Genomic DNA, 26,660 nt, shown 5'->3' with positions numbered 1-26,660 from the left:
TGTACAAATGCTAAAAGAAGAATGTGATAGGTGGCATGATCATTTAAGATTTAAAACCTTAGATTCTTGGTCAAATTATAAAAGAGCTAGAAATAGAGCAACTAAATTCTTTCGTTTAAATTGTCAAGAGGTGGAGACAAATGTTATAGCATCAGTCCAAAGTTGCCCAAAAAGATTTTGGAGATATGTGAGAAGGAATCAAGTTTCACAATCCCCATGATCCACTTCCTTTATAGATCCCGAAAGTTTTTCACACATAGATGATGATCTTTTTAAATTACAACTTTTCAACAAGGTATTTGGTTCAGTTTTCACTCAAAGACACACCAAAACACACACTCAGTTTACTCCTCCAGATTTAACAAAAGAATTTGTTGATTCAGAGTTTACAGTCCAACAGGTTTATCTGACACTCCGAAATCTTGATCCAGGAAAGACACCAGATATTGATGGATTTTCCAGTGTGATGTTACAAGAACTTGCATCAGTGCTTGCTGGACCACTCACATATCTCTTTAATCTTTCTCTCTCATCTAGTAAATGTCCTTCAGCTTGGAAAAGAACTATCATTAGGCCACTGTACAAGAATGGTTCACAGTCCCATTTCAATAATTACAGACCAATTTCAAATACATCAATTTTTTCCCATATATCGAAGAAAATTGTGGTGAAAAGAATCCAAGCACATTTTGAGGAAAACAACTTATGGTATTCTGCTCAGCATGGTTTCCATAAACAACAATCTTGTAACACGCAACTTCTTGAGGTGATTTGTGATTTTCAATTGATGGCTGATAATGGTATTTTGTTTGATTGTATTAATACTGACCTTTCCAAAGCATTTGATAAAAACTTCATCCCACTTCTGGTAAACAAATGTCAACTATATGGTAATAACTCGCAAATTATAGCATGGATAGCGGGTTATCCTACAAATACAACCCAAATAGTTCTAGTAGACGATGTTTTTTCATCACCTATGTCTGTCATAGTTTGAATTCCACAAGGCAGTTGTCTTGGGCCAGTACTCTTCTGCCTTTTTATCAATGATATATATATCGCCATATCTCGTCAATACATAAAGGAGGAGACAAGAGCAAAGCTTGCAGTTATCGGCCAATCAGTATTATGTCTGCTGTCGGGAAAATCCTAGAAGGTATTGTCAACACTGCCGTTCTTAGACATTTGATCACAAATAACCTTCTATCAAAACAACAACATGGTTTCCAACCAGGCAGATCAGTTGAAACCAATCTGATTGACTTGTATAATTACATAACTGAGCTCCTCGACCAAGGTCTCCCAGTGGATATGGTCTTGCTAGACTTTGCTAAAGCCTTTGATAAAGTCTGCCATCAAAGGCTTCATTTGAAACTGAAGACAATTGGACTTAAAGAGGGAGTGGTGGACTGGATCACGTCTTTCCTAAAGGGAAGAAAGCAGCAGGTCAGAGTTTTTGGTGAAGGTGGCAGAGCTTACTACTCTGAAATAGCTGAGGTCTTAAGTGGGGTTCCTCAAGGAACAGTTTTGGGACCTACACTCTTCAATGTATATATTAATGATGCTCCAAGAACCGTTACAAGCAAGCTTAGCCTGTACGCCGTCGACTCGAAGCTCATTGGTCCTGTCGGAACTCAGCAGGGTGTGACCTCAATACAGTCAGATCTTGACAGCTTTGGCGAATGGGCCAAGATATGGAGGCTCAAGTTTAATGTCAAAAAGTGCAAGGTTCTCCATTTTGGAAGAAATAACCCATGATGGCAATACTTGATGTCAGCAAATGCCGGTGTGAGACAGCCAATCTCTGAGAGTACCTCTGAAAGAGATCTGGGGGTTGTTGTAGACGAAGACCTTAATTTCAACTGCCACACCCGAGCTACAGTAGCAAAGGCTAACCAAACTTTCGGTCTCATCAAACGTACAATGACAAGTTGATCCCCTGCAATAATCACAAAACTTTACAAGAGCCTGGTGAGACCGAGATTAGAATTTGGAATGTGTGTCGCCACGCCAATTAATATAACAGACCAGATGGCTCTCGAGTCTGTCCAAAGATGGGCATCAAAATGCATAAAGGGGCTCAGAGACAAAGAGTATGCATGACGACTGCAGAGCCTCAAGCTACCAACTCTGACATACCATCGGCAAAGAGGTGATATAAAGAGGTGATAATGACCTACAAACTGCTCAAGTCTGACGCCAAGGACCTCTTTCAGCCTGCCCAGTCGTCAAGAACCAGGGGTCATTCAGCAAAGCTTTTTCGGAAGCATGCTAATACAAGGAAGAGGAACCATTTCTTCTCCAACCGCATCATCAGCCTCTGGAACGATCTGAGCAAAACGACAGTGAGTTCACCATCTGTTGACAGTTTCAAAGCCAATCTCGATAAGGAATGGGAAACCAAACTATGGCTCACGCAATGGGATGAAGCTGATTTCCCGTGGCCCTATCATCACTAACTGGCGTACACTGGACTCGTCCATATTGCTAGCAAGTGCGATTTAAGGTAAGGTAAGGTAATGATTTACCAGGCGTTGTTAGGAATTTGACCATAAAAATGTTTGCAGATGATGTAAAAATCTACAGGTCAGTCATGAGTGAACATGAGATTTCTTTACTTCAAGAGGATTTGGTTGCTCTTGGCCAGTGGTGTACTGCAAACTCTATGTTCATTAATGAAACCAAGTGCAATGATGTGCATTATTTGCGTAGACTCCCTCAACATTACCATTACTCTGTTGTTGGTAAATTAATTTAAAGTGTAGAATATGTTCGTGACCTTGGGATTTGTTTTGATTCAAGTCTCAAATTTAATAAACATGTATCAGATATCACCCATAAGGCTAATTACCAATTACTACGTCTAAAGTGTACTTTTTCTAAATCTAATCTTCATTCATTGATTTCAGTCTATGTATCCACTATACGTTAAGTACTTGAATATTGCTCAACAGTATGGTATCCCATTAATAAGAGAGATAGAGAGAGAGTTTAGAAAGTCCAACATAAGACCACTAAGCTCATATCTTACCTGAGTCATCTATCTTACCACCAGAGAATGCAGAGACTACAGTTGCCTTCTCTCCAGTTCAGACATGATAGAGCCAACATAATAAATACATTTTGCATTGTTAGGAATATCGATAAAATCACCCCAACTCACTTTTTCACTTTTACAGAATACAGTAGTACCCGTCAACACCAACACAAAATTTACCCACCATGTTCACAGAAAAGATTAGGCCAAAACTCTTTGTCTAGCCGAGTGTGGAAGACTTGGAATTCACTTCCATCAGAAATAGTTGCAAGTACCACGTTCCAGTCTTTCAAAAGTAGTTTAGCCTCTACAGATTTCTATACTAGGTCCTATCATAATCCATTTTGAGATTATTTTAACTTTTGTATTACTTGATTTGTGACAGTGTGACAGTTTTTGTAGGCTTACTTTTTTGTAGGTTTCAATTATTAACAGATAGGCCTATGTTAATAATTAAGTTGGTATGTTATAAATGTTGGTATTAAGTTGGTATGTTATAAACGTTGGTATTAATAATTAAGTTGGTATGTTATTAACAGATATATTAACAGTTAAGTTGGTATGTTATTGTATGTTTCAGTAATAGGCCTATTGTTTTTCCAATGTTTTCAGTTAGCCTACTGTATGTTTTTGTTATGTCATTGACATTGTTATAGACTTTTTTATAATTGTTTTGTGTGCGACAAGCTTGTTAAAGCTTACCGTATCTTGGTATTAATAAATAAATAAAACTAAGGGATGAATTATCAAGATATATACTACTAATGTGGATTGCTCAATAGGCCTATATTTTCCCCACTGGTGCAAGTTTGTTTGTTGTTTTTTTTCTGGTGATTATATCAAACCAATGGTCCTAGAATATAAAGAAAGACTCATTCAACTTCCCTAGGCAGCAGTTCTTTTCCTGATTTATAAAACAACTGCTAGGCCTATTGCCTGAGCTTACATACCTTTACTACTTCGTGATTTAACAGCAATTTTTCTGGGACCTCCCGGTCTTCCAACTCCTCTTGATGATCCATATTCATATGAAGGTGAAAAGGAGGAAAAGTTTGGTCTTGTATTTTTCACTAACTCCCCCATGGTGCAATTTGTTATTTCAAAAACAAACGATTATTCCACTGCTTTCATTTCTTCAGCAAAAACACAGTAGCAATGGTTTTAAAAATGCACAAAAATACAAATATCCTTATATTTTAATTAGATATTTGGTATTATGTAGATAGATTTTAAAATTAATCAGCAAATTTTTATTGTAATTCATGTTTTATTTCAGGACTATGAGTTATAATTATCTACAATATTTTTACTATTCACATATTTTAAAGTATATCTAATGGTGAATAATTAAATAAGCTAGTCTAGTTTAAGAAATTACAAATTCAGTAAAATGACCAGCTCAGGGGATTTTGGTAATCCTCTCCGGAAATTTAAGCTAGTTTTTCTTGGAGAGCAAAGTGGTATGTAATTCTTTGTATATACTATGTAAACTATTCTCTCCTGTCAAACCACACCCTCTTCAATCAGGTGTGTAATCTGCAAAGGGACAACTGCTCCCTTCAGGTGATTTTCAGTTTATTCAAAATCTTGTCATACTAAGATAAGCCTTCATAATTAAAGCATCCAAAGATGGGCTAGTTTTCTTCAGGCTGGTAGCCTAGCCTATATATTTGCCTTTATGGTAGGCCCAGGCGGGATACCTCCAGATGGCTAATTTGACAGTGTATAGGCCTATATATACAAATCTTTAAATTAGCCAACCTGTATTTTAAGACTAGGAGTCCAGCTGGACATAAGGAAACATATTAAGAAAATGATTCTGAATCCATAATATTCAGAATAATCCTAGTTAACACACTTTGCAGGGGGAGAGCCTTTATTTTCACTTCTTTCCTTGTTTTTCCATTTTTTCTAAGAAATTCATAAATTTCTTAGGACCTATATATTCACCGAATATATCCCCCCCCCATGATGTTCAAATATATAGGGTTTCCCTGGTCACTATTAGATAATCTGTATTAGGCCTAAGCACATTAGCCTAGAGGTAGTCCATACGGATATCTAATAGTGACCAGGGAAACCACCTATGTATAAAAACTTTCTAAGCACATTAGCCTAGAGATAGGTTCCCTGTTAATTACATTCTGTCTGAGAATAGGCAGGTGGCCGACTACTGGGTGTCTTACCCTATATTCACTTTATGTGTAAGTCAATAATATGATTTGGTGGAAATTTACCTCCATTTGCATCACAAATGAACTTTACTCCCATATTAGCCATATGGTGGATGTCCAACATACCACTTGGTGCCTTTTTGGTAAATTATTACCAAATCATATTATTGAGTAACAACTAAAGTGAATATAGCCTACCATTCAATGCCTTTTTTTATGCTGATTACAAATATAATAATCATTTTTACCGGAAATGAATTTTAGCTAGTAAATATTTACCAAATCATATTATTGAGTAACAACTAAAGTGAATATACCATTTGATGTCTTTTTTATGCTGATTATGAATATAATAATCATTTCTATCAGAAATGAATTTTAGCCCCCCCCCTAACCTAACCCCCACCCCCAAATGTGAAATATAGGTAAATATTTACCAAATCATATTATTGAGTAACAACTAGAGTGAGTATAACATTCAATGCCTTTTTTTTATGCTGATTACAAATATAATAATCATTTCTATCAGAAATTAATTTTAGGCCACGCCCCTATATATTTCAATTCAGGGTATATATTTCTACATTAGGGGGGGTGGGGGCAAATTTTATTTCCGATGTAAATGGGAGGTAACTTTCATCTTTACCCCCCCCCCCCCCACAATGTATAAATATATAATTCACATATTATTCACATTACCTTAAATTACCTTAAATCGCACTTGCTAGCGATATGGATAAGTCCAGTGTACGCCAGTTAGTGATGATAGGGCCGCAGGACATCAGCTTCATCCCATTGCATTAGCCATAGTTTAGTTTCCCATTCCTTATCAAGATTGGCTTTGAAACTGTCAACGGATGGTGAACTCACTGTCGTTTTGCTCAGATTGTTCCAGAGGCTTATGATGCAGTTGGAGAAGAAATGGTTCCTCTTCCTTGTATTAGCATGCTTCCGAAAAAGCTTTGCTGAATGACCCCTGGTTCTTGACGACTGGGCAGGCTGAAAGAGGTCCTTGTCGTCAGACTTGAGCAGTTTGTAGGTCATTATCACCTCTTTATATCACCTCTTTACCAACAGTATGTCAGAGTTGGTAGCTTGAGGCTCTGCAGTCGGCATGCATACTCTTTGTCTCTGAGCCCCTTTATGCATTTTGACGCCCGTCTTTGGACAGACTCGAGAGCCATCTGGTCTGTTTATTAATTGGCGTGGCGACACACATTCCAAATTCTAATCTCGGTCTCACCAGGCTCTTGTAAAGTTTTGTGATTATTGCAGGGGATCTACTTGTCATTGTACGATTGACCAAATATGACGTTTGACCAATTACATTTGACCAATTGTACGATGAGACCAAAAGTTTGGTTCGCCTTGGCTACTGCAGCTTAGGTGTGGCAGTTGAAATTAAGGTCTTCGTCTACAACGACCCCCAGATCTCTTTCAGAGGTACTCTCAGAGAGTGGCTGTCTCACACCAGCATTTGCTGACATCGAGTATTGCCATCATGGGTTATTTCTTCCAAAATGGAGAACCTTGCACTTTTCGACATTAAACTCGAGCCTCCATATCTTGGCCCATTTGCCAAAGCTGTCAAGATCTGACTGTATTGAGGTCACACCTTGCTGAGTTCCGACAGGACCAATGAGCTTTGAGTCATCGGCGTACAGGCTAAGCTTGCTTGTAACGGTTCTTGGAGTGTCATTAATATATACATTGAAGAGTGTAGGTCCCAAAACTGTTCCTTGAGGAACCCCGCTTAAGACCTCAGCTATTTTGGAGTAGTAAGCTCTGCCACCTTCACCAAAAACTCTGACCTGCTGCTTTCTTCTCTTTAGGAAAGACGTGATCCAGTCCACCACTCCCTCTTGAATTCCAATTGCCTTCAGTTTCAAATGAAGCCTTCAATGGCAGACTTTATCAAAGGCTTTAGCAAAGTCTAGCAAGACTATATCCACTGGGAGACCTTGGTCGAGGAGCTCAGTTATGTAATTATACGAGTCAATCAGATTGGTTTCGACTGATCTGCCTGGTCGGAAACCATGTTGTTGTTTTGATAGAAGGTTATTTGTGATCAAATGTCTAAGAACGGCAGTATTGACAATATCTTCAAGGATTTTCCCATCAGCAGACGTAATACTGATTGGCTGATAACTGCAAGATTTGCTCTTGTCTCCTCCTTTGTGTATTGGCGAGATATGTGCTACTTTCCAGTCCATTGGTATGACTTTAGTGTCAATAGATTTCTGGAAGAGTCTTGAGAGGGGCATTGCTAGTTGGGAATGAGCTTCCTTTAAGAGTCGTGGATGTATGCCATCTGGCCCAACAGACTTATTTGGATTAAGCTTTTTAAGCCAAGATTCGAGCTCAGCCTGATCCACTCTTATTGGTGACATTTGAGTGGTGATTTCGTAGCATGGTGGGGTTGGCAGGGAGGCTTTGTCTGCGGGTGTGAAGACTGATGTAAACTGGTGGTTCAAAGCATCAGCAATTTCTTGGGGGTGGTTTGACTGGGCTCCATTACGAACCAGCTCCGAAACCGTGTGTCTACCAGGCTTATGTGCTGAGGCATATTTCCAGAACTTCTTGGGATTGGTTTTTGAGGTTGCTGCCGATGGCCTCCTCATATTTATTTATCAGTTCTCTGGACAGGGCTCGAACTTTGTTCCTTGAGGCTTTGAACTTTACCGGGTAGTCCGTTCTGTGAGGGTCCTGATTTATGAGCTTTGACAGTTTCTTCTTCTTGTTCCTTGCACTTTTCATTTCTCTGGTCATAAAGGGAAGAGTTTTCTGTTTTTATCTCCATGTGGTAGTTGTATTTCTACTGACGGTGTCTAACAACATATTTTTCATTTTTCCCACGTGTCCTCTACCTCCATCGTTTCGACAAATGACCAATCGCACTGACAGAGTTCACGCCTGATTTGATTGTAGTTTGTATACACATGTCTGGTTAGATTCGATGTCTGGGTACAATCGAAATTGGCATTTTATAGCTATGTGATCACTATTTATAAATCGGGGTTGCAATTCTATATCAATGAGTGACTCAGGATCATTTACCAAAACGAGATCAAGTATTGAAGGATTCTGTCCCTCTTGATATCTGGTCGGGACTGTCACTGCCTGGAACAGCGAGTGTGCTTCTAAGCAGTCAAGAAAAGACCACGTAACCACGTTACTCGTGTGGCCGTACCCCTCAGTCCACTCAATCATAGGTAAGTTAAAGTCGCCGACTATGACTAGATTCTTACACTTTCGAGCAGCACCATCAATAGACCAGCATATAGCCGAGAGTGAGTTCTCCAGACTCGTTGAGGAGGGACTTCTGTTAAAACAACCAAGTATAATGGGACGCCCAGATAGGTTAATAGATATCAAAATTTGTTCTACACATGGCTCATATTCTGACTTAATATCAATAGTGCCTACCTGAATCGTTTCTTGTACATATATGGCAATTCCTCTGCCACCATCCATCAATAAGTCTGTCATCAGTCTGTATCCGGAAATCTGTATCTGGGATTTTATCAGGGGTAGGGAGGTTTACTTTGGTTTAATCTCACAGAACGCATAAATATCAGCCTCATTTGTGGAGAGGACACATCTGACCTCCTGAAATTTCGAGGTTAGGCAATCAACATTGCTAAACACCACACTAAGTCCAGTAATTTTCTTGCAATAACTGTTGCCTGCATCTGTACTAAGTCCATAAGAAGACATAGAAGTCTCTGGGTTTGCATCACTATAATTATCACTTGTATACACTGTACTTCAAAAATCACTACCATCTAACTGACTATTTACATAAGTTACTTCACTTGGTATATTATCTAGAGTTCCATTGCAGCCGGCGGGACTGCACGAGTCGGCAGGTTTTTTGGAACTATAGCGTTTCCTTGGATAACCAAATTGGTTTCGCCTTGTGCTCGTCTAGCCCGCAACTCCTCGTATAACTTTGCTCTTTTCTCGCGGTCAGTCTTTGAGACATCATTACGGAACTGGATTGTATCTGACCCTTTTCTTTCATAAGACTTTTGAAGGATTTGTTTCTTAGTCTTAAAATCAGGGACCAAGAACATTATAGGAACAGGCTTGTTTCCGGTGCTGGTGGTTGCAGCTTGTCCTTGGGTTTGCAGATTACTCAGACGACGAACATTTGAGATGCTCACGTTTGGCAGCCCATAATCACTTGCAAGGTATCTCTTGATGTACAGTTCATCACTTGTCTGAGGGAGGACACTGAAGACGACAATATTAAGCTTTTGGCGCTGCCGGTCCCTTTTATCTGCAATCACGTGTCTAACTTTAGTTTCAAGCTGAACCTCAAGATAATTTTTCAATGTCCGAATCTCCAACTCGACTAATCTCTGAACTGCTGCCTGGTTAAATGAGGTGCACTGTTCGATAGTAGCCAACCGACTTTCAACACCACTAAAGCGGTTATCGATATCAGTGGTTAGCTGGTCTCTTAGTTTGGCAAATGCTTCTTTCACTGCATCTTTAACTTTAGTGTCCAGTACCTTTACAGCACTAAGAGCAGACCGGAATGGTTCGAGATTCTTATCCATATTCTTCTGAATATTGTTCAAAGATGCCCCACTCGCCACTTGAGGGTTACTTTTGCAAAGTGGGCATTTCCACTCACAGCCAACTCATCCTGTCATTTTAGTCAGTAGAGAGTACTCTGCCTCTGACATTTCTAGACAGTCAATACATAGGCTACAGCCATCACAGTTCATAGCACATGAATCCTCATGCAAGTTCTCATCACATGTCGCGCACTTATCGGTCGCTTTTTTTGGGCTCTCGCGAAGTCTTTTTAGCGGCATCGTGCTGGCAACGCTGTTCTAACTTGTTTTGAGTCGGCAACACTGCTTCACGCAAGCTAGATATTTATGATGGTTAAAATGTCCAGAAATACTTTGATGGTGAGGTTAACTTTTAAATTAAACTTAGTCTATCCTTGAATGTCACTTTTTGATCGAGTAGGCTCACTTTGTCCGTGTTAATTTTTCACTATTTAAGAGATGTATTGATAGGTGTCTGCCATGTTTGACATCACTATTTCCACATATTAATAGAAAGCTGATTGTCTTCTGATTCTAAAAATCTAACTTTTATTTCTTGATGTTTATTCTATAAATCACAAATATTAAATATATTTATTTTTTTATTTCACTTGCTTGTCAAAACAGAGACCACACATTGGATTTCTGATGACAAATCACTCCCACTGGGCAGGCTCTAGTAAGAGATGATTGGGTCTACACTTGCATTGTGTCATACTGTAGTAAAAATGGGGCAGTCCAAAAACTCATTGCTATTTTTCCAAAATGCCAAAGAAAAGTGGTCTTTCCCAAAAAGAGGTCTTTTACCCTAGTTGGAAAATGAATTGTTTTCTGGGGCAATGTTTGTTTCCAGCTAGTTGGAAAATTTAAGTATTGCTGGGGAAAAGTTATTAGTCAACTAGTTGGGAAATAAATTGTTTTCTGGGGCAATGTTTGTTTCCAGCTAGTTGGCAAAATTGAGTACCATATTGCTGAGGATAAGTTATTAGTCAACAAGTAGAAAATGAATTGTTTTCTGGGGCAATGTTTGTTTCCAGCTAGTTGGCAAAATTGAGTATTACTGGGGATAAGTTATTTGTCAACTTGTTGGAAAAAAAATTTTTGCTGTGAAAATGTTTCTTGTCAACTAGCTGGCGAATATAGATTTCTCCTATAGGGATGGGCAAAATTTTCCAGCTAGATGGCAAAAGTATTTTTAATTATAAGGAGATTGGATAGTACCATTTTATATAAGCTTATAATCTAAATTTTTCCTATAGTCAAAGAGTGGATATCCTTTGAGTAGAATTTTAAGCCATATCAATGTTGTTGTTTTTTTTTAAAATTTATGAAATGTATTTGCATATCTTTAAAACCTTATAGGCCTAAATCAGGATTAGCAAAGTTGTGAAGCTGAAAACAATTTTGTTGTGCTTCATTTAAGCAGAAGATCTATTTTGCAAGGTGTCACTTTTATAACACACAGATTTTTAAAGGTCATCAAATGTCAGGACCCTCTAGTTGGAGAAGGAGTGGAAGTAGGTACTTTATAAAACCTTTTTATAAAGTACCTACCTCCACTCCTTCTCCATCTAGAGGGTCCTGACATTTGATGACCTTTAAAAATCTGTGTGTTATAAAAGTGACACCTTGCAAAATAGATCTTCTGCTTAAATGAAGCACAACAAAATTGTTTTCAGCTTCACAACTTTGCTAATCCTGATTTAGGCCTATAAGGTTTTAAAGATATGCAAATACATTTCCTAAATTTGAAAAAAAACACCATTGATATGGCTTAAAACTCTACTCAAAGGATATCCACTATTTGACAATTGGAAAAAAATAGTTTATAAGCTTATATAAAATGGTACTATCCAATCTCCTTATAATTAAAAATATTTTTGCCATCTAGTTGGAAAATTTTGCCCATCCCTATAGGAGAAATCTATATTTGCCAACTAGTTGACAAGAAACATTTCCACAGCAAAACTTTTATTTTCCAACCAGTTGACTAGTAACTTCTCCCCAGCAACACTTAATTTTACCAATTAGCTGGAAAGAAACATTGTCCCAGAAAACAATTCATTTTATAACTTGTTGACTAATAACTTATCCTCAGCAATATGGTACTTAATTTTGCCAACTAGCTGGAAACAAACAATGCCCCAGAAAACAATTTATTTTCCAACTCGTTGACTAATAACTTCTCCCCAGCAATACTTAAATCTGCCAACTAGCTGGAAACAACCATTACCCCAGAAAAGAATTCATTTTCCAACTAGGGTAACAGACCTCCTTTTGGGAAACACCACTTTTCTTTGGCATTTTGGAAAAATAGCAATGGGTTTTTTGGACTGCCCCATTTTTACTACAGTATGAAACAATGCAAGTGTAGACCCAATCATCTCTTACTAGAGTCTGCCCAGTGGGAGTAATTTGTCATCATAAATCCAATGTGTGGTCTCTGTTTTGACAAGCAAGTGAAATGAACAAAATATATATTTAATATTTGTGATTTATAGAATAAAAATCAAGGAATAAAAGTTAGATTTTTAGAATCAGAAGACAATCAGCTTTCTATAAATATGTGAATAATACTGAAACACTAAAATGATATTTACATCAAAATAGGATAATTGGTAGCCTATTTCCAAAAAGAGGTCTTTCTAGTTAAGTCAATAAACTAATTATTTTCAGTGAATGATCTTAAATAATTTTAATAATAACCATATTGTTGCATAGCTTGGATTTTTAGCTATTCATTGGTCTATACAAACTTTTTCAATTCTAATTTGATAACAAAATACGAGGTTTTGAGTTTTACATAGGCTAATTTTGCATAGGCTAATTGGATACTGGTCTTTTACCCCAGTTGACTAGTAACTTCTCCCCAACAAAACTTTATTTTTTCAATAGGCTTTCACCCTGGCCTATTTATTATAGGCTGGGCTACTTGAAACTGTGCGTGCACATATCTCTAAGAATAGAAGGGTAAATTAGTCACATTTCCAAATATGGTAAAATTTCAGTTTAGCAGCACTTCTCAAAAAACATGGTAGGCTAATAAAATAAAATAAAAAAAAATTATTTCATGCTCTTTTTCAATATTAGTTGTTATCCAGATAACAAAGCAACCCTCCCTCCCTGATGATCCCATCAATATATACAAAACTAAAAGAAAATTCCAAAAAGTGGATGATAATTTGCTAGATGTTTTCCATAGAAATTGCCTACTGATTGTTCTGGGTATCCTGCTGACTGACCATATTTCAAACAGTAGGTTGTACAAAAAATGTACTTCAATACTGTTAGCTAGGGCTATAATGAAAGAAAGGTTGAGATGGCTAGGGCACATTCTGCAGATGAAGGATGACAAATTGCCAGAGATTTGCCTTTTTGGCCAACTGATTAGGGTTAAAAGGAAAGCAGTTTTTCCTTGTCTGGGGTGAGAGGATGTCATAAAGAAAGATTTAAAGGAAATGGGAACTTCCTGCAAGGGGAGAAGTTACTAGCTGGAAAATGAATTCTTTTCTGGGGCAATGTTTGTTTCCAGCTACTTGGCAAAATTAAGTTTTGCTGGGGAGAAGTTATTAGTCAACTAGTTGGAAAAATTAAGTTTTTCTGAGGAGAAGTTATTAGTCAATTAGTTGGAAAATGAAAGTTTTGCAGAGGAAAGATTTATTGTCAACTAGTAGACAAATTTAAGTGTTTCTTGGGAGAAGTTATTAGTCAACTAGTTGAGAAAATTAAGTTTTGCTGAGAAGTTATTAGTCAACTAGTTGGAAAATGAAAGTTTTGCTGGGGCAACATTTATTGTCAACTAGTTGGCAAATATAGATTTCTCCTATACAGATAGGCCAAATCTTCCAACTAGATGACTAAAATGTTTTAATTATAAGGAGATTGGATAGTACCATTCTATATAAGCTTATAAACGAATTTTTTCCAATAGTCAAAGGGTGGAGTCCCCTACTCAAATGACAGGAATTGCATTTTCAGAACTAAAGCCAGAGAAAAAGAAATTGATAACTGAAAATTAAGGTAAAATGTTGTTTTGTCAAAATTTCAAAAGGTAGGATATAGACCTGTTACGTAGACAAATTTCAGGACCCTCTAGCAGGAGAAAAAGTTGAGGCACCAGCAGAAAATTTTCCCGGGGCGGGGGAGACGACAAAATAGCAGTGGTGGTTGGGCAACAGGGAATATATTTCAGGATATTTTTTTGTAGGAACAAGTTTATTTTTAAATACTTTTAAGAAAAAACTCTCAAATAAAAAGAGCAATTAGATTACATGCAAAAAGAAAAAAAAATACAGTAAATTTTAAATGAGAAGGATTCCTGGCAAATATCAGTTCCTTTAATCAATAGCATATTTAATTATTATGCATTTAATCTTAAAAGAAAATCAAACTTAAACCAAAATTACAGAAAGATTTATTGCTTTAGTAGATTATAATAGATGTAGACTTGTCTTTATGCAATTTCCTACTCCTTAGAATAGTTTAAAAACCGAAAAAACAATAGTTAGAAAAAAATAATCAATATTTCAATGATCTATGCTTGGATTTTGATGGGTAATAAAACAGTTTGTGGTAACAAACTGTAAGTAAGGAGTGGCCCAGCTCAATAGTACCCAAAAATCTAAAAAACAAAATTTTGATACCAATAGATATATCAAAAGAATTGAATTATTATGCTGATTCCAAATGTATAAGTTTAATTCAGTTCAGTTATACCCATCAAAAGCTACAAGCCTGAGAAAATCTGCCTGATTTTTGAAGAGAAACACTCTCTAGAGGTAATAGAAATTTAATGAAGATCACACCATCAGATTCAGTGTATCAAAGAACCCTACTGTGGAGGTTTCAAGCTCATATCAGCAGAAATATTGAATTTTGTTGTTTTTGCCAGGAGAAGGATCATGGATGCTTGTTTTTTGTTTTTTTTTACAGGGGTGATTATGCTGTCATTATTGACAAGGATTGTTATTTACTTCCCAGTCATTACTATGAAGGATTTGATTTTTGTTTGTTGCTCCAACCAAATCATATAGAAAAAATGTTTATGAAAAACTGAAAAGGGGTCACTCAGTCACAAATTAGAACTGATATTTTCCTTATTAAGGCTCAAAATCTATTGGCAGGCAGCCAACAATGGGGGAAAACAAATTTTCTCCACGGTTTTATCCTATTCTGCTCTCTTTCCTTTGGTTTCCTTATAATTACCTTATTGTCCCAAATTTCCAGGGAGACCATGGCCCCCTACTCCCCTTGCCAGCACCCATGCCCAATATACAACATTTTGCTTTAAGTTCTGCTTCCATTTGCTTGATTTTTGCATATATGTCCAAGGAAGGTATTTTGAAGTAACTAACTCTACTCTTCTCTCTCTAGAGGGCCTTTAAAAATCTTTGTGTTATAAAAGTGAAACCTTGCAAAATAAATCTTCTGCTTAAATGAAGTACAAAAACTTTTTTCAGTTTCACAACTTTGCTCAATCCCAATTTATGTGGTTTCAAAGATCCACAAATGCATTTCCTATATTAAAAAAAAAAAAAAAAATTTAAATAGATTAAAATTCTACTCAAATAACAAGAATTGCATTTTCGGAATTAAAACCAGAGTAAAAGAAACTGATAACTGAAAATTAAGGTAAAATATTGTTTTGTCAAAATTTTAATAAGTATAGACCTGTAAAGTAATTAAATTGGTAAATTTTTGGCAGTTCATATTATTGAATTACAAATAAAGTGAACATACCACTCAATGCCTTTTTTATGCTCATTACAAATATAATAATCATTTTTGTCAGAAATAAATTTTACCCCCACCCCTATATACACCAATTCAGGGTATATATTTGCACATTTGGGGGGGGGGGGTGGTGGTGGTAAAGTTTAAACTTACCTCTCATTTGTATCAGAAATAAACTTTACCCCCAACCCTCTAATGTGCAACTATATACCCTGAATTGGTATATGTAGGGGTGGGGGTAAAATTCATGTCCAACAAAAATGATTATTATATTTGGAAAGAGTATAAAAAATGTGGTATAATTCTGCTTTGGCTACTTTTGGCTAGACTATCTTGGAAAGGGGTTAGGTTAGGAAAATGAAATTTTCAGGAATGGGTCTACAGGCTAAAGTATGTTCCTGGAAGGTATGGTAAATTTGCAGGTGGCACAATAATTTAGCTAGGATGAAAGTGAAAACACCATTTGATGTTTTTTTTATACTCTTTCATAATTCATGTAAAATACCTTTGGGGCCCCTTTAAGGACTCAAGATCCAATTTGCAACAGAAGCAATTATTGAATTATGAAAGAGCATAAAAAAAGGCATCAAATGATGTATTAACTTTCATCCTAGCTAAATTATATGGTCCACTGCAAATTTACTGAAAGTATTCTGAAGTATTTACCTCAATTCCATCTCCCTCTAGAGGGTCCTGACCATTGATGACCCTTAAAAATCTGTGTTTTATAAAAGTAAGACCTTGCATTTCTACTTTAGCTACTTTTGGCTATCTTGGAAAGGGGTTAGGTTAGGAAAATGAAACTTTCATGGATGGGTCTACAGGCTAAAGTATCCTTCATAGTAATGACTAGGAAGTAAATAACAATCCTTGTCAATAATGAAAGCATAAGAGCCTAACTATTGATAACATTGAATCAAAGAAATGGCTTTTTATGGTGATCCTAAATATGTACGGTATTTGTTTATTAGTAATTAGCGGAGTTATTAGTACACAAGAAAGTTTGAATAATTATAGAAAACACAAGAAAAATAACTTAATAAAGGGCAATTTTGGTAAGTATATGCTGTCAACTTTTGCTTGCATTGCAAGAGTACCCATGACCTGATATATGAAGCCACTATAATCAGAAATGATTCCTCTGAATAGAATGCTACGAATTTCTGTATTTTCCCCTGAATAGATATGTTTCATGTGTTTTATTATAATTTTTTTTTCCAGGAGTGATTGTTTTTATCTAGTTGTCACTTTGAAAGAGATTTGATTTTTTTTTACAGTTATAAAGTATAAAGGTGCCAAATATATTGTTTTTTGTATTCAAAATATTGAATTAAAATTTTTATTGGATTTTCTCAATCTTAGTTTTAATGTTTTGCTTTGAACAAACTACTTTGATAATGGGTTACTTTTTACAAATACTTAGTCTAAAGGCATTCAAAATTTTGGTGATTGATAACCAAGTTAAAAACTGTCAATATTGCTAAAGAAATATCTGTCCAATGCTTCAGCATTACACAACCAAACTAAATGCCGGGAGTTTATATCTTAGTTTTTGTAGGTAGGCCATTGTTTTGTGGATTTTTTGTAATTGCTAACTTTTTTCATTTTTATATACTTTTACTTTAATTGACATACTTTTTCATTGCCTTTAGAAAAATGTTTGTCTCGAAGCTTCATTAAATAACAAAAAAACAAGTTTTTTCAACTGAAAGTAAAGAGCAGCATTAAAACTTAAACTGAAATTATTATTTATATGAAGGGGCTTGCCCCCTCCTCAGCACCTTGCTCTTCAAGCTACAGTTTTTCAGTGCTTTAAAAAAAAGTTACTTATTGCTGTAATTAAACAACCCTTGCATTTTTAAATAATTGGGACAAAAATTTTAAATTTAGCTTAAAGAGCGAGGTGTTGAGGAGGGGGCAACCCCCCTAATATAGATAATAATTTCTGTTTGTTTTAGGTTTTAATGTTGCTCCTTACTTTCAGTTGAAAAAACTTGTTTTTTTATTTAATTTCCAATTATTTTTTAAATGACGCTGGGATATGTGGCTCCACCTTTGCAGGAAAATTCCCCTGCCCATAGAAATATAATGTGGAGAATTCAATCCTGGCAAAAGTTTACCCTGGGCAATTACCTTTAATATCTCTACATGTAAAATTGAATGGGTAAAGAGAAAGCAAGACATATAGAGAAATTTCATATAAAAATTCTGGGAAATTCACCCAGTGTAAAACTTCCAATGAAAACTTCACCCCTTGGAAACTTCCCTCTCTTTGGAAAATTCCCCTGTGCAAAATCCTCCCATCAGAAAATTCATCCTCCCCTCCCCACCTGAAAAATGTATGCATACTTTGCAATAACAAATACTAGGCTATACATAAACAATCAACATTTCCATGGGGGCTGTAGGGGGTCATTTTATCTCCAGACATAGTTATTGGGCCTTTCAACTATGCTGAACAAAATAACTATCTCAAATTTTGATCAAACAATTTTGGGGAAAATGTGGTGTGGGAGGGGGCCTAGTTGCCCTCAAATTTTTTTTTTTGGTCACTTCAAAAGGGCACTAAAACTTCATTTCCATTAGAATGAGCCTTCTCCTGACGTTCTAGGTCCACTGGTTCAATACAATCACCCCTGAAAAAAAAAAACAAGCATCCATGATCTTTCTTCTGGCAAAAACAACAAAATTCAACATTTCTGCAGATATGAGCTTGAAACCTCCACAGTAGGGTTCTTTGATACACTGAATCTGAAGGTGTGATCTTCATTAAATTTCTATGACCTCTAGTGAGTCTTTCTCTGTTTTTTTTTTTTTTTTCAAAAATCAGACAGATTTTCTGAGGCTTGTAGCTTTTGATGGGTATAACTAAACTGAATTAAACTTATATTGGAATCAGCATAATAATTCAATTCTTTTGATATATCTATTGTTATCAAAAATTTTGTTTTTTAGATTTTTGAGTACTATTTAGCTGGGCCACTCCTTACTTACAGTTTGTTGCCACAAACTGTTTTATTCCCATCAAAATCCAAGCAGAGATCATTGAAATATTGATTGTTTTTTTCTAACTATTGTTTTTTCGTTTTTTTAAACTATTCTAAGGAGTAGGAAATTGCATAAAGACAAGTCTACATCTATTATAATCTACTAAAGCAATAAATCTTTCTGTAATTTTGGTTTAAGTTTGATTTTCTTTTAAGATTAAATGCATAATAATTAAATATGCTATTGATTAAAGGAACTGATATTTGCCAGGACTCCTTCTCATTTAAAATTTACTGTATTTTTTTTTCTTTTTGCATGTAATTTAATTGCTCTTTTTATTTGAGTTTTTTCTTAAAAGTATTTAAAAATAAACTTGTTCCTACAAAAAAATATCCTGAAATATATTCCCTGTTGCCCAACCACCACTGCTATTTTGTCGTCTCCCCCCCCCCCCCCGCCCCTGGAAAATTTCCTGCTGGTGCCCTTGATGTTGGAGGTTTGGGAGCATGCTGCAGCCATTCTAGAACAAAAATTTGGTGTCTTGGAAAAGGAGCTTTCTGAAAAAATTGCAACAAAACTGCTGGTTCAGGGAACCAGGGTGGATTGGGACTGAATTGTGGTGAATTTCTGTCAGACCTGGTTGCAACACAGATAAATCTTATTGCTTTTGGTTTGCCAGAGAACTCAAAAAGCAGGAAGCAGAAGAAAAATCTGACTTGAAGTAGATTAATGAAGATTTTCTCAAAGGTTGCATGTCAAAGTGTAGTTTTACTGTCCGTTTAGGTAAACATCAAGCAGGAAAATGCAGGCCTGTGAAACTCATATTCAAGACAACTATTGAGAGAGACACGGTTTGTCTGTTTTTCACCACAAATCTCCATGCAACAAAGGCAAGATTTCCTGAGCTTAGAATTTTGCATGACCATTCAAAAATTGAGATGGCTGAAAAGAAAAAAATATGACATGCTGAAAGAAGAACTGAATGCAGAAGTTAGTGCTGGAGAGGTTGGGTGAAAAATCAGATATGGTAGATTTGATCCTAAGCTACTGTAGCATGGTAAATTTGGGCCTGAAATCAGGGACAAGCAGCCCCCTCCAGGCTTGAAATGGAAAGGTAATCTTTCTGTGTTGTATACAAATGTCAAAGGAAATTTACAGAAACCTGAAATAGTTATCATGACTGAGGTTCTTCCAAAGTACTGCCTTAATCCTGAAGCATATTTCTGCCAACTGAGTGGTTATAATATTGTACACAACAAGTATTTGAAAAGAGGTTTGTATTTATGTTTTGTTGTCATCAGAATTGAAATATGGAGAAGTTGATATTTCGTTTATTAAGGAATTAAGTGAAGTAATCAGTGTGGAAGTGATGTCGCCAGGGGTAACCCAAAATGTGAGGATTGTGGGCATATATTGAAGCCCATCTAGAAATGAATATAGTATGCTAAGTGACAACCACCTGCTGAGTTATCCATCATTTCTTTTGTCTGTGTCCTCAAAAATTCTTGTTCTTGGTGACTTTAATGCACTTGATATTGACTGGTCAATGGTCATCCCAATAGACATCAGGGACAGACCAGAGTTTTGTGTTTAAGCTTGTTCAAACCTTGCAGGATAGTTTTCTGTACCAGCATGCTGCTGATCTCACAAGACACAGAAGTGATTCCACTCCCCATGTACTAGACTTGGTGATCACAAAATCTCCAGGTGACAGTAGACCTTAAGATGCTGCCTTCTTCTTCCAAAGAGGGCTGCCACCTCTAGATAAAAGCAACCCTGTAGTTATGTCTCTATCAATGAATGTAAATGCAGCAGTGAACTCTCGTTCTAAATTTTATTATGATTACCTTAAGGGTCGTTACAATGAAATTCGAGACTTTATCCATTCCGTTTCTACTGTTGAGGAGCTTCAGTCTAGTAATGCAGAAGTGGATGTTGCTTTTGAGCTTATCTGAGAGGTTATAAAAGAAGCATGTGATAGGTTCAAACTATGCTATTACATAAAAGAAGGTACAGAAGGTTTAAAAGAAGGTTTTATTTTTGTGTTTAAAGCTTTTTCCAATAGGCAATGATTAGAAGTCCTCCAAAAAAAAAAGTCCCCCCAGATCCCAAATCAAATTCCAGTGAAAGTGTCATAGTGAAAGATAACCATCCTGGCTGGTCAAGCACACTTTCTCAAAGTTCAAATGATAGCTCTAATTCGAAGAATAGGACAATGATAAGTGTAGGGGCTAATGTAACCATAAATGATGATAATAGGTTTCAAGAGGTCCTCTCTAGAAGTTCTAAAAAAAGGAAAAAAAATCTCCCCAATTAAAAGGATTTCCCCTCTCCCTGCCCAAAATCCTCCCTACAAAAAATTAGGAATTTACCTTAAAATTATTCCCACTACCCCCTTTGAGATAAAAATGATCACTGCAATAAGAGTTGCAATTTTTAAATTGCTAAAATCAATGTTCTCTCTTAACATTAACCGTGATGGATCTCTGCTAATAGCTGTAGAAGATCAGAAATCAGCAGATACAATAATTCACCTTAAATCCCTTCTGAATATCCCAATTATTGCATCTAATTGGAACCCAAAACAATCACCAACAAAAATAGTAGTTTATAATGTTCCCCCAGAGATATCTACTCAGGAGTTAAAAGAAGGCCTTTCAGATAGGGCTGGAAACACAATCCCAGTTGAGGATGTTACCCAACTTGGAAAACCCAACTCTAATGGCCTAAAAACTAGTAGATCCTTCTTATTCACACTGAAGGATAAAATTGATATCCCAGAAAAATTATTCCTATTTGGACAAATCAAACCACACAAGGAATACAAACCTAAGCCTATTCAGTGTCAGAAGTGTTTCAAACTGGGACACACAACAAACAAATGCAATGAAATTCTCCAAGAGTGTAGTAATTGTAAATCTTTCCATCCTAAAGAGCTGACAACTTGCAACAACACTCAGCCTACATGCATCAATTGCAAAGGCCCACCTGAATCTACAAATAAATCATTATGCCCTGCATACAAGAAAAGAGCTCTAACACTCCAAATATCAACAGAGAAGGCCATCCCATACCCCTTTGCAGCAATGGAAGCAAATGCTGCCCAACAATACCAAATAAAGCCTGTAATGAAACCAACCAAAACCCCCAAGTCAAATGCCCCCAATGCATCAAGCACCTCCTATAAAAAACCATCTTCTAAGCCCCCTAGCTCAAATCCCTATCAGATGGAATCACCAAGCCAACAAGCCTCCTTGTCCGGTGAGATGAGGCCAGCCTGGCCCTCCCTCCCAAGAAGAAACAAACCAGAAACACTACCAGGAATCAATCCCTTAACCAACAAACAGGATGCACTACCAAAAATGCAATCCCCAAATATATGCTTATTCATTCTAAACTGTAATGCAGTTCAGGCCATGAACATACATCAACTACAGAAAACAAAAATTATTGCAGAATTGGCAAAAATCTACATCTCAGATGATATGCTCATTCAAGCAAAAAAAGATCTTGCTTTACTTTTAACAAAGCTGAACATTGATACACAGTTATATGAAGAATAAATCAACAACACAACATTTATCAATACTCCAATGGAATGTAAGATCACTCACAGAAAATAAGCTAAATGAACTAATATCATTTATGAATAATAATTCAATTAATATTGCTTGCCTCCAGGAAACTCATTTAACCCAAAATCAACAAATCAAGTCTCTGGGATATACTATACTGAGAAAGGATAGATCTTCAGAGAGAAAAGGAGGTGGTGTAGCTTTATTAGTTAATAATAATATAAAATTTTGTGGCATCAATTTTCCAGATTTTGAAAATGATGTTGATGTAATTGGTATAAGTGTTTGGCTGAATAATTTAAAAACCTACATAATAAGCTTTTATAACCCTAATGGCCAAACTACAGATGCCAAGGATTTCTTTAATTATATAAATAATTCTAATATGTTAAAAAATATCATTATTTGTGGTGATTTCAATGCCCACAGCCTTTTGTGGGGGAATAAACCAGCAAATAAAGCTGGTAAATTTATTGAGCATATTAATTAAAATAATAATGAATTAGTTGTTGCTACCCCCCCCCCCCAAACCTGAATACTTATTTCAACCCCAAAAGTGGCAATTTCTCCACAATTGACCTACAAATTGTGTCTTTAAATTTTTTGAACAAAATTTACATAAATAAAATTGATAGTCTATGTACAGACCACTTTGCTATAGTTTGCTCCCTAAATGAACCTGCTGAAACTTTATCTCATACATCCAAATATATCAACACTAAAGCAAATTGGTCTATTTTCCAAAATAAGCTAAATGATGAAATTACAAGTTTCACCCAAAGTTCATGCATTTCTAACACAACAGTTGACACACATGCTGAAGCGTTGACATCTTTACTAATAAATACAGCTGATCATACTATCCCCAGGACAACACCTAAGAAAAATTTCCCTAAACAAATTCATAAAGCATGTTGGAAAAATAAGTGCCTAAATAAATGGAGTATAATCAAGTCAGCTATGACGTAATTAATAAAAAAAAAAACACCTGCTCCATAATTAAAAAAATTACAAGAAGAAACTAACGTAAAAAGGAGAATAATATATGCTAAATATAAAAAATGGAATAATTTTGCAAATAATATCTCCAGAGAAACACATGAGCCAATTATACATAAAGTCATAAGCCACATATGTGGGAAAAAGACTTCTCCCAACCCACTCCTGTATGAGCTTATACATAATAATACCCATTATGACAATGATAATGAAAAGGCTAACCTATTTGCAACTCTTTTTGTTAATAAGCTAACATCAAATAATCAAAGCAAACTGTCCACAATTCCTATGAACCCTTGTTACCAACCACGCCCAGGATCCGAGTACATAACTAATCCATTTTCAATCCAGGAATTGAATAATGCAATACATCATATTAGGTCCAAAACTAGCAGTAGCTATGACAATATACACCCTACATGGATAAAGAATCTCACACCTTCATACAAACAAGAACTGCTAAATTGTTATAATCACGCTTGGGCATCTTCTAGGTTCCCCAATATATGGAAATGTTCGTCCCTCCTACCAATCCTAAAGAAAAATAAACCAAAAGATAACCCTGAGTTTTATAGGCCCATAATGATTACACCTGTGATGGGGAAAATAATGGAGAAAATGATTTATCACAGACTCCTCTGGTTTGTTGAGAAAAATAACATGATCCCACACACTCAAACTGGATTCAGGAAATACCACTCCTCAACAGATGCTTTCATTTTGCTAACAAATGCAATAAATGAATCTTTCTCAAAAAATAATATCCTAGTGGCAGCTTTCCTAGATTTTGAAGGAGCTTATGACAATGTGAACCACCAAATCCTTTTAAATAAACTTGCAAACCTTGGAATACCTCCTAAGCTAGTATCCTTTATTAAATCCTTCATAGAAGTGCGAAGTTTAATTGTTTGTGTTGGTTCAGCCTCTTCACCCCAAAAGACAATTTCCAAAGGCCTACCTCAGGGAGCAGTCCTCAGTTGCCTCCTTTTTGCCCTATATCTCTGGGACATGAACCTACCCCACACGAATCTACAATATGCTGATGATCTGGTGCTATGGTCATCTGGCAACACCTTTCAGATAGCACAGTCAAATCTGCAAAAGTCACTTTTCCAGTTTGAAAAATTTTCTCAACATTCAGATTTACCCATTGCACCCACCAAGTCAAAAATAATCCAATTTCACCGGAAGCGAAACCATGTTAATGCAAAACTAACTCTAAATAAAACAACTATTCCAGAAGATAATAATATTAATTACCTAGGTCTCATGCTTGACCAAAAACTTAATTTCCACCTCCACATTTCAAACACAATAAAAAAATGTTATAGAAAAGCAAATATACTAAAAAGACTTCTTTCCACACCCTGGGGTTGTAAGGAGAAAACCTTACTCCAGTTTTATAAATCACATATAAGACCCCATATTGACTATGGGCTCATTGTCTATGGTGCATGTGCAAAGACCCAGATGCAAAAAATTGAAACAACACAAAATGATATAATACGTCTCATATTTGGTCTTAGGAAACCCACAAGCACCAAGTTTCTGCTTATGGAGAGTGGATTAACAACAATAAGGAAGAGACGTAGCTTTCTCTTGATAAAACATCTTACAAAAATTGAATCAAATAGCTCACACACATTACATAATTGGTTAAGAAATCCAGCCATGTATAGAGGTATTGCAGATGAGTATGCCAATATTCAAAAGAAGTTCCCTGTACCAGCAAAATCTATTGCACCTACTTTCCCCCAATCCCCTCCATGGAATTGGTCATTTCCCATAATAAATACTGAATTTTCAAAATGGAATAAGGATTTAACCCCCATTGCTTTTGTCCAGAAAAAATTTGCAGAGCTTAATACAATTACCTATAAAAATCACTTCCAAATATTTGTTGATGGGTCAAAAATGGATGAGAAAGTTGCAAGTGGTGTTTTCCTTCCTCACCTGAAAATTGCAATGGGAGAGACATTATTTAATAATTTATCTATAATGTCTGCTGAGTTAAATGCTATAATCATGGCATTAGAACACCTTAAGCAAAACCAACCTTTGATTACAAATTCAAAAAATATTATCATCTATTCCGACTCTTTATCAAGCCTTGATTTGCTGGCCTCAGCTCCTCAATATAAGTTGGATATTGACACTTATCATTGTCTCAGTATTATTGATAATCTTGCTTCAAGTGGCATAAAAACTTACTTTCAGTACATTCCTAGCCACTCTGGCATAAGTGGTAATCATTAGGTTGATGAAATAGCAAAAAATGCTATAAATATTGACCAGCCAAGTGGGAGACCAATCCCAATTAGAGATATTTACCGATGGAGGCTATCAGATATTAATTTTAATAAGATTAATCCTATCCTTTCCCCCTTTCCCAATAAGTATCTTTCTAAAATTTATCATAGAATTCGTTCTGGAACAAATGGACTAAATTTCCTTGCATTCTCATATAAGCTTTCTAATTCAAGTGGTTCAATTCCCCTGTCCCCTCTTTGCAGGCATTGTAATATGAATAATGAAACAATTGACCATTGCCTATTTGAATGTAATATGCTGACGTCTGCACAACATACCTTGCTTTGTAAACTGTTAAAATACTTCAAACACCACAAAATCCCACTATCAGCCAAGAGCCTAGCAAACTGTACCTGCACACAGAGCATAGAAATCGACATCTATCATCTTATATTTGAACTCCTAGAGTCGAAAGATCTGCTGAAAGATATCTGAATATATTTAATAAATATGAGGCAATCAAGCCAGTAGCTCTGTAGCCCACAGAGTGAAGCAAAAGGAAAAGGGCTAAATAGTTATACTGAAAAGCCTGCCTGCTGTTAAATAGAAGAAGAAATGTGATAATGAAAAAGCTAAGCTATTTGCTACTCTTTTTGTTAATAAGCTAACATCAAATAATCGAAGCAAAATGTCCCCAATTCCTATGAACCAAAGTTACCAACCACGCCCAGGATCCTCCGAGTATATAAGTAGTCCATTTTCAATCCAGGAAATGAATAATGCAATACATCATATTAGGACCAAAACTAGCGGCAGGTATGACAATATACACCCTACATGGATAAAGAATCTCACCCCTTCATACAAACAAGAACTGCTAAATTGTTATAATCACGCTTGGGCATCTTCTAATTTCCCCAATGTATGGAAATGTTCGTACCTCCTACCAATCCTAAAGAAAAATAAACCCAAAGAGAACCCTGAGTCCTATAGGTCCATAATGATTAATACTGTGAGGGCGAAAATAATGCAGAAAATGATCTATCACAGACTCCTCTGGTTTGTTGAAAAAAACAATATGATCCCTCACACTCAAACTGGATTCAGGAAACACCATTCCTCAACAGATGCTTTCATTTTGCTAACAAATGTAATAAATAAATCATTCTAAAAAAATAATGTCCTAGTTGCAGCTTTCCTAGATTTTGAAGGGGCATATGACAATGTGAACCACCAAATCGTTTTAAATAAACTTGCAAACCTTGGACTACCCCCCAAGCTAGTATCTTTTATAAAATCCTTCATAGAAGTGCGAAGTTTCATTGTTTGTGTTGGTTCA

The 26,660-nt window shown here is 36.0% G+C and overlaps 2 protein-coding genes across 3 annotated transcripts in view; one reads left to right on the top strand and one right to left on the bottom strand.

The window, feature by feature from the left end:
- Positions 1–4,151, bottom strand: part of Cul4 (cullin 4) — a 252,089-nt gene extending 247,938 nt beyond the window's left edge. The window contains exon 1 of the mRNA XM_089104452.1: positions 3,988–4,151. Coding sequence (XP_088960578.1) covers positions 3,988–4,120 — 133 coding nt within the window. The 5' untranslated portion in view covers positions 4,121–4,151. The remainder of the gene's footprint in view (positions 1–3,987) is intronic.
- A 232-nt stretch (positions 4,152–4,383) lies between these two features.
- Positions 4,384–26,660, top strand: part of LOC148941518 (ras-related protein Rab6) — a 74,080-nt gene continuing 51,803 nt past the window's right edge. For both annotated transcript variants that reach the window (XM_089104479.1, XM_089104480.1), the window contains exon 1: positions 4,384–4,497. In XM_089104479.1, the coding sequence (XP_088960605.1) occupies positions 4,428–4,497 (70 nt within the window). In that variant the 5' untranslated portion in view covers positions 4,384–4,427. The remainder of the gene's footprint in view (positions 4,498–26,660) is intronic.

The sequence above is a fragment of the Artemia sp. Qi Xiang Cuo genome, chromosome 18, assembly GCF_049724085.1.
Source record: "Artemia sp. Qi Xiang Cuo chromosome 18, ASM4972408v1, whole genome shotgun sequence".
Lineage (NCBI taxonomy): Eukaryota > Metazoa > Arthropoda > Branchiopoda > Anostraca > Artemiidae > Artemia > Artemia sp. Qi Xiang Cuo.
Note: the sequence above shows the minus strand (reverse complement) of the source record. Positions and strands in the feature narration are given on the sequence as shown.